This window comes from Henckelia pumila, chromosome 2 (genome assembly GCF_033568475.1).
Source record: "Henckelia pumila isolate YLH828 chromosome 2, ASM3356847v2, whole genome shotgun sequence".
NCBI lineage: Eukaryota > Viridiplantae > Streptophyta > Magnoliopsida > Lamiales > Gesneriaceae > Henckelia > Henckelia pumila.
The window spans coordinates 126,934,234-126,947,190 of NC_133121.1; the positions used below are offsets into that span (position 1 = coordinate 126,934,234).

Consider the following 12,957-nt stretch of genomic DNA (forward strand, 5'->3'; position numbering starts at 1 on the left):
TTTTTTATTTTTTTAAAATTAATTATTAATTTTTAATTAATTTCAATATACAAATTATTATATAATGTATTGATATTTTAATTTATGTGGTTATTAATATTTTGTGGAATAATTTAGTTGCGATAAATAAAATAATAGAAAATATTCCAAAAATATTTATTTTAGTGTAAAGTTTAAAGTTGATGGGTTAAAGACGAGTTTTATGTTTGATATAAAAACTAGTACATTATCTTGAAGTTGGTCTTGCACTTAAATAATATAATGAGTTGAAGATGTTCATGTATCCAAAGATAAATATTTATCTTAAACATATTAAATCCACCGAAGAAAATGTAAACCCGTGTATTGGGGCAATCGTCCACTCCTGATGGACCTTAGGCCGTAGCATTTCGTATTTTCGTTAACTTTAATTAAATCATTTATTGGATAATACAATGAGGTTTCATTTTGTTATGTAAGCATTTAACATTTTTTTACTTGTACAATAATTTATATAGTATTTTGAAAGGTATGGTATGGCATGATATCATAACAATTTGGTAATATGTAAGCGTGTAACAGATGTAAGGAACCGACATTTTTTTTTTTATCGAGAACTGACATTTTCTTTATACATAAAAAGTGATAATTATTATCATTACTATTCTTTATATAGAGATAAGAACTTGATATATGATTTACATATGTGGGAAAAGAAAGGGGAAAACGTACAATTTGAAAGATGAATGAAGTTAAAAGAGAAAAAGAAGATGCTCCTCACCTTATCTCTTTGCCCAACACATACCAACATAATTGCTGGGAATATTTTATGGCCAAACATTGGATCCAATGAATGCATTGTTTGACTCATATGATTAATACCAATTAGTACAATATTCTATAGTTGATAAATCAACGTCATCATAATCACCACTAGCGAATCAATCAATCAAATAAGTGGAAAAATAATACTGCTAAAAGCTATCAACGTCCTTAAATAAGCCAACGTCATGGAATAAATTGCTTCGTTAGTACATAAATGAGGTGGCTCGGTAGAGACAAAATACAGTCCTTAAATAGATTAACCGAAAAGTAACGATGACGGGGCAACGGGTTCAACAACATCGACACGGCGAGGCCATACCATATTGACCCATTTTCCTACTTACATTACAAACCATAGTAGACTTGACTTGATAAAAGAAAAAGGATAACAGAGTTGCTTGCTTGCCGTCCTCAATACATACATACATATAGAGAGAGTGCAATCACAAAGATGGCCTGCCGGAAACCTAACCATGGTTGATGCATGTGCTAGTGTGCTAGTCAAACCCAGAGACACCAAAAACATCTTGGGTTTTGTTTTTATGCAATTGAAACTCCACAACCACTTCATGGAGTTCCGAACAAGATTAAAGTTCGAAAGAGAGTATTTATCCTAATTAACGGGGTTGTGTTGCAGGGTAAACTCCACAAGTTTAGCCCATTCTAATGGTTACTTGTATATACATACATAGATGAAAACACGAGGTGGGATGGATGATCTCCCTTTTTCCTAAGAAGAGATGATCCATTTCTCCATCCGACTGGATAAAAGTAAGCAGAGTTCGAAATAGATCGGTGAGAAAACAAAAAGGTAAAAATATTTTAACCTAATTTGATTACAACTTTTTGAAGTTACAAAATCCTGAGACTAGGCATATTTTAAAACAAAATCAGGGACCCTAATTTCCTGACCTGCTGAAATATCCGGGGAAGGGTGATGTTGAAGTGTTCAAACATTTCAAGATCAACATTTTGAAACTACTTGTTAAACGTTAAAAAAAAAAAAGGACTGGTTTGAAATGTAGCCTTTTGAAAATGATACTCTCTAAGCCTTTCCAGGGCTGAAAGTAACAAATGTATTAATTGCATGTGACCTCTTTGCCTGCTGACTTGTATGCCAAGAGGCCAGTGCTGGGTACGAATGAGATGCATGTGTATGTTGTGATTCTCTGTTGCAGGAACCTTTTCTACAGCCAGAGATATGTGAGAAATCATGAAGAGATGGAGAAAGGATAATCCAAATTTGGATGCAACCCCTATGAAGGGCTGGATTTCCATGTGTGGAAATGGCAGCATGCCACGGTCAGGGCGGCATGGGCCTCCACAGAGGGAAATGGGAAGAGATTAACCATGGTTAGGCCAAACGGGCTTTTGAGGAGAATGAATATGAATCTTTCTTGATCATTTTTGCGTGAATCTCTCAACGATGCAGAGCCATGGTTACCCCTGTGTCACAACAAAGCCCACTGTTAAAGATATTAGCGCAGTTCCTAGTTTCAAAGTTGAATACAGAGTAAATCATGGTTGCAGAAATGGCCGCATTAATTAGGGAAAAAATTCTTTTGAGTCCAACTCTATAACATCCAACAGCTAAAATTGTCACATCCCCACGGATATCAAACCAAAAAGTTTTCCTTTAATTGGGTGATCCGGAAGTCTGGAATAGACAATTTATTAACATACCTGATTGCAGTGGACTAGGCGGAGCTATAGATAAAGGGGTGCCATAATGGTGGGGATAAAGGGCCGCGGCTGAGCTAATTGCTGGATACTGGAAGAGATGTTGAGGAAACTGAATGCCGCCATGACCCTGGTTGGTGGTGTATCCAGTTGATCCGTCGCACCCCTCGCTGAAATTGACATTATAAGGATAGTAGGCTGCAGCAGCACCTGACACCAGTCCACCATTCCCAGATCCGTACAAGGGATACTGACCTCCATTGGCTCCTCCATACACACCATAGTAGCTCTAAACAAAAATTACGATATTGAATTAATCCGTTACAGTCTCTATCGCATAGTACATGAAATGTTTTCATTCTACATTTGGAAGAATCACATTTTCCAGATTATCCAAGACCTATTTTATGATGTCACACTCAGATATCTAGAATCAAGAAATGTTTAAACTTGATAGAACTAAAAATAGACTCAGGAAAAAAAAATTCAGAATATGTGTCACGATCGTGTGAGTAAAACCATATCAAACCCAAATAAACAAAACATAATTTAAAAATCTACAGATGATTCAATATTTTGATTTGAAAAAACCCACTCTTTGATTTACCACGTGCTATTGAGAGAGTATAAGTGGCGAGCTTGAAATGTTTAGGGTACTTTACACTACACTTCGATCAACTTGTTTGAACCATTTTCTACGGAAAAGGTTGCATTTATATCGGTCATGTAATTTCCTCATACTAGCGTTTTGAAGCAAATTACTAATTAGTGCAGGGACAGTTTCGCGCAAACATACCGCAGGGTAAGCATATTCAGCAGAGAACGGAGTGTACCTGCATGCAGATATTCATCAAGAATGATTAAAAGAGTTGTAGTTGGAGGTTCAAATCATTCGCGTTGTTTAGTCTGGTATTTATATATCAAGCACATGTTTTGCAGATAACTAAATTAGAACACTGGTGGTGGCATGCAGACCCAGCAAGAAAGAAGGGGTCGATCTCCCCAAATACGTCAATCAAATCATCATCGCTAGTTGACGGTTGCGTTTAAAACAGAACTCATGATTCATTTACCGATTAAAGTTAATGAGTTTTTAGGTATGCATGCATATATATATGCAGATGATAGATTATCAACAAAGTAAAGTACTTGCATATAGCTGATTTTGATATCTATTCCTACACTCGCTTTTTTTTTCCTTTTCATATAAACTGGAAAAAATTCCCATGATTACTGAAGGGTAGAAAATGGACATTGCTGAGTCAGAACAGCTGTCGTTCATAAGAAAAGATGGGAGAATTATATTACAAGTATTATTTGTCGGTAGGTTGTCACTTGTTATGTGTGTTTGTGTGTGTGTGTGTGTGTGTGTGTGTGAGAGAGAGAGAGAGAGAGAGAGGGAGGGAGAGAGAGAGAGAGAATGAAATGTGATTTGGTGGAAATGATGGTGGAGGGTGGTGGGAATATTAACTAGCATGCGTGAATATAACAGAACCCAAACAATTATCTAGCCAGCTAATGTGATGAGATTGGGTGTGAATGAGTTGGCAATGCACGTGTGTGCAGCCTTAACTCACAAAACATAAGGACTAGGTAAAGCGAAAAACATGATGCAATAAAGCATGCATCCCCATTTTCTATACGGTCCCAGATTTTTTCTTGGAATTATATATTTAGGAGGCATTAGAAGGAAATATGAATTGAGCCGTAGGCTTGAATAAAGAATTGAACTTGAGCTTTTGTCGAATATGTTTTCGAATTAAATTTAAGCCCGAATAATATTTTATAAATTAATTAATAATGGGATAAGATAGTAATGAGGCGAAACTAGGATTTTTGAAAAAATGCTTAATTAATTATTATTTTTAACTCAGACCGGCGATGGCTTCTTTCACCTATGTTGGATCCGCCTTTATCAACACGCATTTGCAGAATTTACAGATATGTTATTAACCACCGTACCGTACATACCCATAAAGAAAATTGTAGCTGGGAATCCCTTGTTGGACAGAATAATGGGGGAAACCGTTTCCAGCCGCCTGATTAAGCACTCCACCCGCCTGAATGTGATGATGAAAACCCCCCATCACCCTCATGTTCCTCATCCCACCTGCATGCATCCACAACAACAAAAAACAATGCTTAATCTTCACCCATGCACCACATTATTGACCAAAATCTGGAGTTTAGATGTGCAGCAACATAATTTCTTTATGACCTTAGGAAATTCAATTTTACGTTTCCGTATGGACCGAAACCTTTTACTTTATTGACAAATTTTACATATAAAAAAAAGTAAAAAGTGCATTCACCTTGGAATGCAAGGATGGCCCGTCATATCTTGCGACAACTAAGCTGTGGTTGTAAAGCATATCTTAATGATTCATTAATTCAAACCAAACAACAAAGACCAGAAGGCCCTAAAATTAAAGCTAAAGGCTTATTGGCTTCAATCCCACGTTTATGAAACTCTCCATGATAACCCAACAAGATAATGGCCATCTTGTAAGTTGTAACACTCTGTATATGCATAAAATAATCGTGACCATAGGCGAGTCATAAGCAGAATAACCTATTCTAATTAGCCTTACAAGAAAACAAAAAGGAAAACAAAACACACACACACCCACAATCAAACACCAAATTACCACTCCACATACCATTGTTATTATGATTTTTGGTGTTGACAGCAGAAGAAGTCTTAGATCTCTGAACACCCAAGGACGCGAGATTACAGTTCGCCCTCCTTCCATCGATCACAGGATTAGCATCAACACAAGCTCTCATAGCGGCATCCGCATCACGAAAAGTAACCTAGGTAGCGATCACAGACACACATTAATCATTACCAAGCAAAAAAAAAAAAAACTGTAAAATTCAAGTAAGAGACGAGAAGCAGGAGGAGAGACTCTTACAAATCCATAGCCCTTGGATCTACCAGTAGCCTTGTCCGTGATGACAACGGCTTCCATGATCTCCCCAAACTGCTGAAAATAACTGGTCATAGTGTCCTTCTGAGTCTCCCATGCCAACCCACCCACGAAAATCTTAGTGTAAGTGGTATCTCCGAACTGTCCGGCGGGAGTCATCTCGATTGGCGGCCGGTGATCTGATGGGATCTGAAGTAACCACAAATTCAGTGCGTAAAATTGCCGGATCAAACGAATACGAAGAAACTTGATCTCGATCGAGCGAGCAGAAGAGTGAGTACAGGAAGAAGGTGGGTGGGTGGATGAGGAGACAGACAATTAGGTCAGAGTTTGCAGATGAAACTGAGAGAAAGAGAGAGAGAGAGAGAGAAATGGGAGGGAAGAGAAAGGGGAAAAGGAAAAGGATCTTCAACTTGAATTATTGAATTATATTATTATATTATTATGTACTATATAGAGATAGGGGCGGCCCCCACTTCTTTTTATTAATTAATTTAATTTAATATATAATAATTATAATAATTACAAGTGTGTCGCGTTGATGATGTCGAGTGTACAGAAGAATTCCACCACTTTCTTCTTTTTATGTCTGACTGGTCTTCCCTCCTCCCTACTTCAACTTAAATGTTATTTTCTCTTTTCCTTTACACACCCAAACCCAAAAAAAAAATCTCATTTTACTATGCTCAGAAAAATAAAAATAAATATGAACTCATGTAACTATGATTAGGTTGGTTTGGTACGGTATATCGCATATCGTACTGAATATCGTATAATGTATCAAAAATTTTGGTATGATATAAATCCATATCGATATCGTATCGAATATCGAAATTCGATACGGTATCGGTATGATACCGTGTATATCGATTTTTTTAAACTGTTTTTTTTTAAAAAAAATATCGGTATACGCGGTATCATATCGATATCGTGTATATCGATTTTTATTCGGAATATCGAAATACCAAAAATTTAAAAATCTTATATCGATACCGAAAATATTCGGTACGATAAAGACGGTATGACGACATTTTGGTATTTTTCGTCAGCTCGAACTATGATAGGTAAAGAGACTATATATTTCTAATTATTGGATCTAAAAATATTTTATCAAGATCAGGGCCCACTGATTTTGACCAATCATGGAATTACACATCACCCGCAGGTTGTGCCCTGCTGGCGGCATATATTAAACCCAAGATCAGCTTTTGAATATGATGTTATGCACAATGCGGTGCAACAAGCAACGACGCCACTGTTACTTAAATCGATAAAAATCTCACATAAAATTCATATAATCCAAAGGTTTGCAGTGAAGGATCCAAAGTAGCAAGAGAAGAAGCTTGCATGTTCCCCCCCTTTTCTTCCTATTGAGAAATAGCCATCTTAATTGACGAAAACAAAAGAAGATAAATAAATAAATAAATAGAAGGGAGGAGAAATAGGCAAATAGCCCTACTTGACAGAGAAGTTTGCTTTACAAAAACATTATTTTCATTAAGAATTGTTTTTAGTTTTCAGTTCTTTTTTTTTTTTTTTTTTAAATTTTAGGGGGTAAGAGTATAAAAATTAGAAGGTCAGAATCCAAGAGACATTCATCCACATAACTATATTTATCAAAGATGATGAAATACTATATCACTTATAAAATTTTATAACATGTCATATGTCATTAAAATAACAAGATTAATCCTATATTAACAAAAAGTACTTTTCAATAAATAAAACCAACATATACATCAGTACATCACAATTTCACATTCTTTAATGTGACGACCCCTACCATAATTGACTCACATTTTTGTTATCCCAAAAATATTCCTTAATTACCCAGATTTCACATTTTTCTTCCATCTTATTTTCTCAAATATAATTTCAATTTCAAAGTTTGATATTTTTATTTCGCAACCCCGAAAAAACCACATTTTCTACAATTTTTTTTCACGCGCGTTAATTGTGCAACGAGTTACTAACATTTATCATCTTCAAAACGAAAAAATTCGATGATATCCTTCGGATAGCTTCCCGAAGGGTACATCGAATGAATCAAAATCAATTGCAATATTCGTCTGAGAGCATCGATCTTTCTCTTCAAAACACTCAAAAATAATATCACGGTGGCTTGTTATGTTGCTTGGGGATCTCTTTTACAAAATAAGAAAACCTGTTATCTTTTATTCGATCACAGCACATGAACTTAATGACATTTTATAAAATCATTACTGAAATCAAAATATTTTTTGGTCAGTTACCATTTGATTTTTGTTTCCTTGCTGACCCGAGAGTTACCTCTCGTAAAAAATAAAACCTGGCGTTCACGTTTCTTGAACAGAAGAAAATTAGACAATTAGCACGGGATGAATCAGAATTTGAATAGTGCTTGTTTATTATATTGCGATGGAGTGAATGATTTTTAAATTAATTTTTTTAATGGGTTTATATAATTAAAATGATTAAAAATTTAAACGGATTTAGTAAGTTGGTGACATATATCACTATCTTTTTGTTTTATAACTGATGATTGGTGAGCCAGCCACACTTTTCGTTGAGTTTGATGTCCTGCATTAGGGTGTAAAAACAAATCAAATCGAGCCGAATAATGATAAAATTTTAAGGCACGAATTCGGTTCGTTATAAGTATATTCGAGTTCGAGATCGATTCGAAACTCCATAATTTCAAATATTTTGACTCGAGCTCAGCTCGAAATAAAGTTCGAGTTCAGCTCGAAATATTCGAACCTATTCGTGAACTATTGCTCGGATAATATGGTTCGAAAATCTCGAAATGTTCGAAAAGGTTCGAAATGTATATATATTTATTATATAATTATATTATATTAATTAAATATTAAGGCTCGCGAACTATCGAACAAAATAATTTTGGCTCCAGCTCGACTCGAAAAAGAGTTCGAATATGTTCGAATTTGGCTCGAGTCGATAAGTTCGAATATGAATCAAATATTTATCGAGTAGGCTCGAAAAACTCATGAACCTGTTCAATTCGATTGCACATCTCTTGCGTGTTTCACCACTCCAATTCATGGGCGTGATCTCCAACTCATGCTATGCTGCACTCGAAGTTTCACATATAGTATATCTTTTCGAGATCGATTGCAAATCCATGAATTCACATGCTTATTGCTTTGCTTGGAAAATTCTATTGTGCGCGAGGTTGTTCGTGTTTCATGTCACATTTAGAAAGATTTGCAAAAAATATGTTTTCGTAGAAATGATTAAATTTATAGAATATAAAAAAATAAAGAACAATCAAAAGTTGATGACGTTTAGAAACAAAAGTGAAAGTGAGAAGTGTGTGATAAATAAATTATTATAGTCATTTTTACATTAACTTTTTTGATTGATGATTGGTGAACCGACCACTCTCTCCATTGAGTTCGATGTCTTGGGTGTTTCATGTTGTGATCACAACACACATTCATGGTTGTGATCTCCAACTCGTGCTATGGTGCACTCGGAGTTTTACTTATACGGTGTGTTTGGATGTAGAAAAATTGAGATTTGGAATTGAATTTGGATTTAGATTTCAAATTCATGGAATTGAAATTTTATTTTATTGTTTGACAATAATTTAAAATATAATGATGAGAATTGATAATATAGATTTTGAATAAATGATATTTTGTAAACATTTTAAAGTAGACTTAAAATTTATGAGTAAGTTATACGTATTTAATGATTTTATTGTTTTTTGTTGTTTGATGGAACGATTTTATTGTTTTTAAAAACTCAAATCTCATCAAATTCGATCAATTTTATAAGGATTTCGTTTAGGTAAATGAAATTCATCAAATATCGTTCTCATTTTAAAATTTCATTTTACCAATTACTAAAACAATATTTGTAAATCCAAATCCCACATAATCCCCTCCAAACTCATTCTACCAAATACAATGATAGTATCTCTTTTTTGGATCGATTGCAAATCCATGAATTCACATGTCGGATGCCCTGCTTGGGAAGGTTTATTGTGCATAAGATTGTCCACACTTCATGTCACATTCAAAGAGCATTTGCAAAAAAAAATAATAATAATAAAATAAAAAATTGTAAAAATAATTAAATTTATAGATTATTAAAAAATGAAAAAAATCGGAAGTGAATGTCATTTGGAAACAAATGTGACAAGCTAAAGATCAAAGTTGATAGTATTTGATAAGTGATTATAGTAATTTTAACAATAACATTTTTTACTAAAATCACTTTTGAAAAAGCAAAATCACCATATTACTAACTTTTGAATTTCAATTAAGTTAAGCAAAATCTAACATATAATCTGAGTTGAAAAAACACACAAAAGCAATTTTTTTGAGCCAAAATCTAATAATCATTTTTTTTAGTGATTGCAAATACTCTCTTGTACAACAAACATATTATCCACAGTCAAGAGTGCCACATCACTTGCCCCTAAGGGGGTGTCCAAGTTGGTGGAGTAGATGAACTCTTGGCCAGAGGTTAGGAGTTCGATTTCCCCTATCAACATCTTCTTGGACTAGCCTGTCACACAGGGCTTGCCTAGAATGGTTTACCTGATTAACGTAGTTTGCAAACTATTGCGTTAGTCCCGGGGGTTTACCCAATGCGCACCGAAGGTAGCGGCTGCGGGTTCCCACGTCACGAAAAAAAAAAGAGTGCCAACATCAATTCATACATAATTCAATACATAATAGATTATCAAGAATTTAAATCACACAAAAAGTATTTTATTGGATTATATACGTTTGGTCCTTTAGGTAATATTTGCAAATAATTGAAAAAAAAAAGTAAATATGGAATTTTCTTTACAAAAAAGTCTATAATCATTTTTTTTATGCATTTGCAAACACTGCCTCACCATGCCCCATTAACTATGAACTTATGAAGGTCCATTGCATCGTTCTGAAGTTGGACAGTCACCTCACACCAGATTTTCTTGATAATTCCTCTAATCCCATAAAGCTAATGCAGGAACATCACAAATGGATGTACATCAGAACCCATACTCTCGAGAACAAAGTATGTCATAGTAAATAGGTATATACTCATACACAAACATGAGTTTCATAAACGTATGCGCTGAAACTCAGAAAACTATAACAAAATGTAAATGCACTATATACCAAGTTCTCCTCGACTCAGTTATCTTCTCCACTTGTCCATCTCTCTGGAAGTTGCTTGGATTAGCTTTTTCGTGTTCACGACTAGCTCATCAACAAGGCCACTAATGTCATCCCTGACATTAAGAATACACTTAACACCATACAAGAGGAAAAATAACTATATGACTAGAAGAGCATGCAAATATCTAACTACTTTCAAGATATATTAGAACTTTGGTGGATCCATGAGTACGAGGATCCTCCAATAAGTCTGCTGAAACTGGCATAAGCCTATAGTGCTCCATATTAATTATCACGTATCGTTGGACTTTATATAAGTCCCTTAATTATGGCCTTTGGAAAATAAACTTCGCTGAAGCTTCTCCTTCCACAGAATTTATTTTCAAGGTAACTGATGCTTCCGCTATATATACTTCAATGATTGAATATTAACCGAGTCGTTGGAAAGCACAATACAGACAAGCCATAAGGAGAACTTGAATTGTTTGTAAATTGTAATATCATTCATTTCAAAAGACCGACATATGGGAAAGGAAGGGGAGGAGGGAAAGATTCAAAGACCAGGTTATCTATATTATTGATATGATTTTTTTTTTCTCCTTTTTTTTTTTTCTCCTTTTTGTTTCCTTTTTCTGGTTCTGGTTCTGGTTCAGACCAGATTTTTAGAGCAATATTATGTCCATATTAAATTATTAATCCATAGCAGTCAGGTTCAACGGGAGAAGCTCTCTCGTATCTCCGAAAGGCTCTCATATGTTTCAATAGTCAATTCACATGATTAGCAATCAAGAGTCAAGACCTTCAATTCCTTGCCATTCGAAGCAACAGAGCATGGGTTGATATTACCTTTAGTCAAACACCCACCACCAATGTGGTTTAAAAATTTCAACACATAACATGGGCCTAAGGTTCACAAGGTGGGGTAAAAGAAAGAAAGACAGTTCATAAACAATATACCGTAATGAAGCTTTTAACTTCTTCAACGATTTTTGGGTCGAACCCTATATCAAAATTTATACATTCAAGTCCCCATGTTTTTTCCCTACAGGTTCATTTGTCTCCTCACCATTTCAACTACATTATATTGTATCTGTATCTTCAGCACTAATTTAAAGTTCACATATGATGTGAATTCGAACATCTTTAGCTCCCAGTAATTTAATAATCCCTACAAATAAATCGGAATAGTCGTGCACATTCCAAACAAAACGAACAGAATCAATCAAAAGAATCAGAGACTCACTGAATAGGAACATTTCCTCTGCCGTTGAAGAATCTGCCAATATTAGAGAATCTTCCATTCTCATCATAAGCAACACCCTTTCCCAGACCGTAGCCAAATCCCATGCCAACCCCACACCCAGCTCCAATTCCAAACCCTAGCTGTAAACCCGGAATACCCGGACCAAAGCCGGCACCTTGACAGATAAACGCGAGATATAAGAATAAAAATAAGCGATTTGATAATTTAATTCACTGATTTCTCAAGAAAAAGTAGATGGAGTGAGTGTGGTGGCATACCTCCAATGAATCCAATTGCGAAACCCAAACCACAGCCTGCGCCGACTCCGAAAGCGGGCCCAAGCTTCCCCAACTGCCTGGACTTAACCACCGGTAGCTTCCACAACAAGCCTTTCTCATCTTCGTCCCTCCCACTCATACTTGCCCACACGATCAATATGGCTTTCTCCCTCCCGCAACAATTCAAGTCGCTGACCGTATGCAGCGAGTAGCCAAGGATAGTCTAGAGAGAATCTTGTGACACCTGCAAACTTCTGTTATAATCTCTTTCTTTCTTTTTTTTTCTTTTTTTTTTATTCTTTTTTCGGGGGCCATCTTAAAAATTTGTACGCTAGCATAGCAATTCAATATTTTTGTGTTGTTGGATGATGTTCATTTTCTCGAATCATTTATGTATTATGTTATGTTACACAGGTAAGTTGTGTGTATGTGATTGTTAGTGTATGTATATAAATCAAGATTCCGTTTGATAACCTATATTATTAATATATGTATAACTCATCTTATACAATCTTGCGTTTTTCTCGTTATATTATTTATCCATATACTAAGTATTTATTTTATATCAATCAAATCATTAATTATTTATCTTACATCAATCAAATCATTAAATTTAAATTATTATATTACCCCTTATAAATAATATTATTCATATTTTATTTACTGTTAAAAAGATAAAATAGTAATTTATTATTTTTATATAAAATATAATCAATCAAATCAAATAAACTATAATCTATAAATCAAATCAAATATTATATTACTATCATATTTATTTATTTTTTATTACATTATATTACTCATCTATATATTGTTTATCCCATCATACCTATCAAACGAAAGATGATAGATTGAATTACAAGAATAATACTATTGCTTTTCTTTTCTTTTCTTTTCTTTTTTTT

The 12,957-nt window shown here is 34.5% G+C and overlaps 2 protein-coding genes across 5 annotated transcripts; both read right to left on the reverse strand.

Annotated features, from left to right (window-relative positions):
• Positions 1–948: 948 nt before the first annotated feature.
• Positions 949–5,818, reverse strand: LOC140882712 (uncharacterized). Of its 2 annotated transcripts, none has more exons than XM_073288868.1 (6): positions 5,400–5,818; positions 5,145–5,298; positions 4,456–4,594; positions 3,281–3,317; positions 2,488–2,773; positions 949–2,250 (listed from the first exon to the last, which is right to left on the reverse strand). In XM_073288868.1, the coding sequence occupies exons 1-6, from the start codon at positions 5,571–5,573 to the stop codon at positions 2,225–2,227; spliced, it is 816 nt and encodes a 271-aa protein (XP_073144969.1). In that variant the 5' UTR covers positions 5,574–5,818; the 3' UTR covers positions 949–2,224. The 2 variants fall into 2 exon arrangements, with proteins under 2 accessions (XP_073144969.1, XP_073144970.1); XM_073288869.1 differs by having other exon boundaries at positions 949–2,270.
• A 4,001-nt stretch (positions 5,819–9,819) lies between these two features.
• Positions 9,820–12,361, reverse strand: LOC140879235 (uncharacterized). Of its 3 annotated transcripts, none has more exons than XM_073282912.1 (4): positions 12,053–12,361; positions 11,775–11,949; positions 10,532–10,644; positions 9,820–9,961 (listed from the first exon to the last, which is right to left on the reverse strand). In XM_073282912.1, exons 1-3 carry the CDS (start codon positions 12,189–12,191, stop codon positions 10,551–10,553), a joined length of 408 nt encoding a protein of 135 aa, XP_073139013.1. In that variant the 5' UTR covers positions 12,192–12,361; the 3' UTR covers positions 9,820–9,961; positions 10,532–10,550. The 3 variants fall into 3 exon arrangements, with proteins under 3 accessions (XP_073139013.1, XP_073139012.1, XP_073139011.1); XM_073282911.1 differs by lacking the exon at positions 9,820–9,961 and adding an exon at positions 10,119–10,370; XM_073282910.1 differs by lacking the exon at positions 9,820–9,961 and having other exon boundaries at positions 10,398–10,644; positions 12,053–12,357.
• Positions 12,362–12,957: the final 596 nt, after the last annotated feature.

Coding starts and splice junctions, on each gene's coding strand:
- LOC140879235 (XM_073282912.1), bottom strand. CDS start 12,191: ATGAGTGGGAGGGACGAAGATGAGAAAGGCTTGTTGTGGAAGCTACCG. Junction 11,950..12,052: donor CGCAATTGGATTCATTGGAG/GTATGCCACCAC, acceptor TTATCTGTCAAG/GTGCCGGCTTTGGTCCGGGT. Junction 10,645..11,774: donor AGAGGAAATGTTCCTATTCA/GTGAGTCTCTGA, acceptor TCTTAATGTCAG/GGATGACATTAGTGGCCTTG.
- LOC140882712 (XM_073288868.1), bottom strand. CDS start 5,573: ATGACTCCCGCCGGACAGTTCGGAGATACCACTTACACTAAGATTTTC. Junction 3,318..4,455: donor AGCTACAATTTTCTTTATGG/GTATGTACGGTA, acceptor ATCTGCATGCAG/GTACACTCCGTTCTCTGCTG. Junction 2,774..3,280: donor CTGAATATGCTTACCCTGCG/GTATGTTTGCGC, acceptor ATTTTTGTTTAG/AGCTACTATGGTGTGTATGG.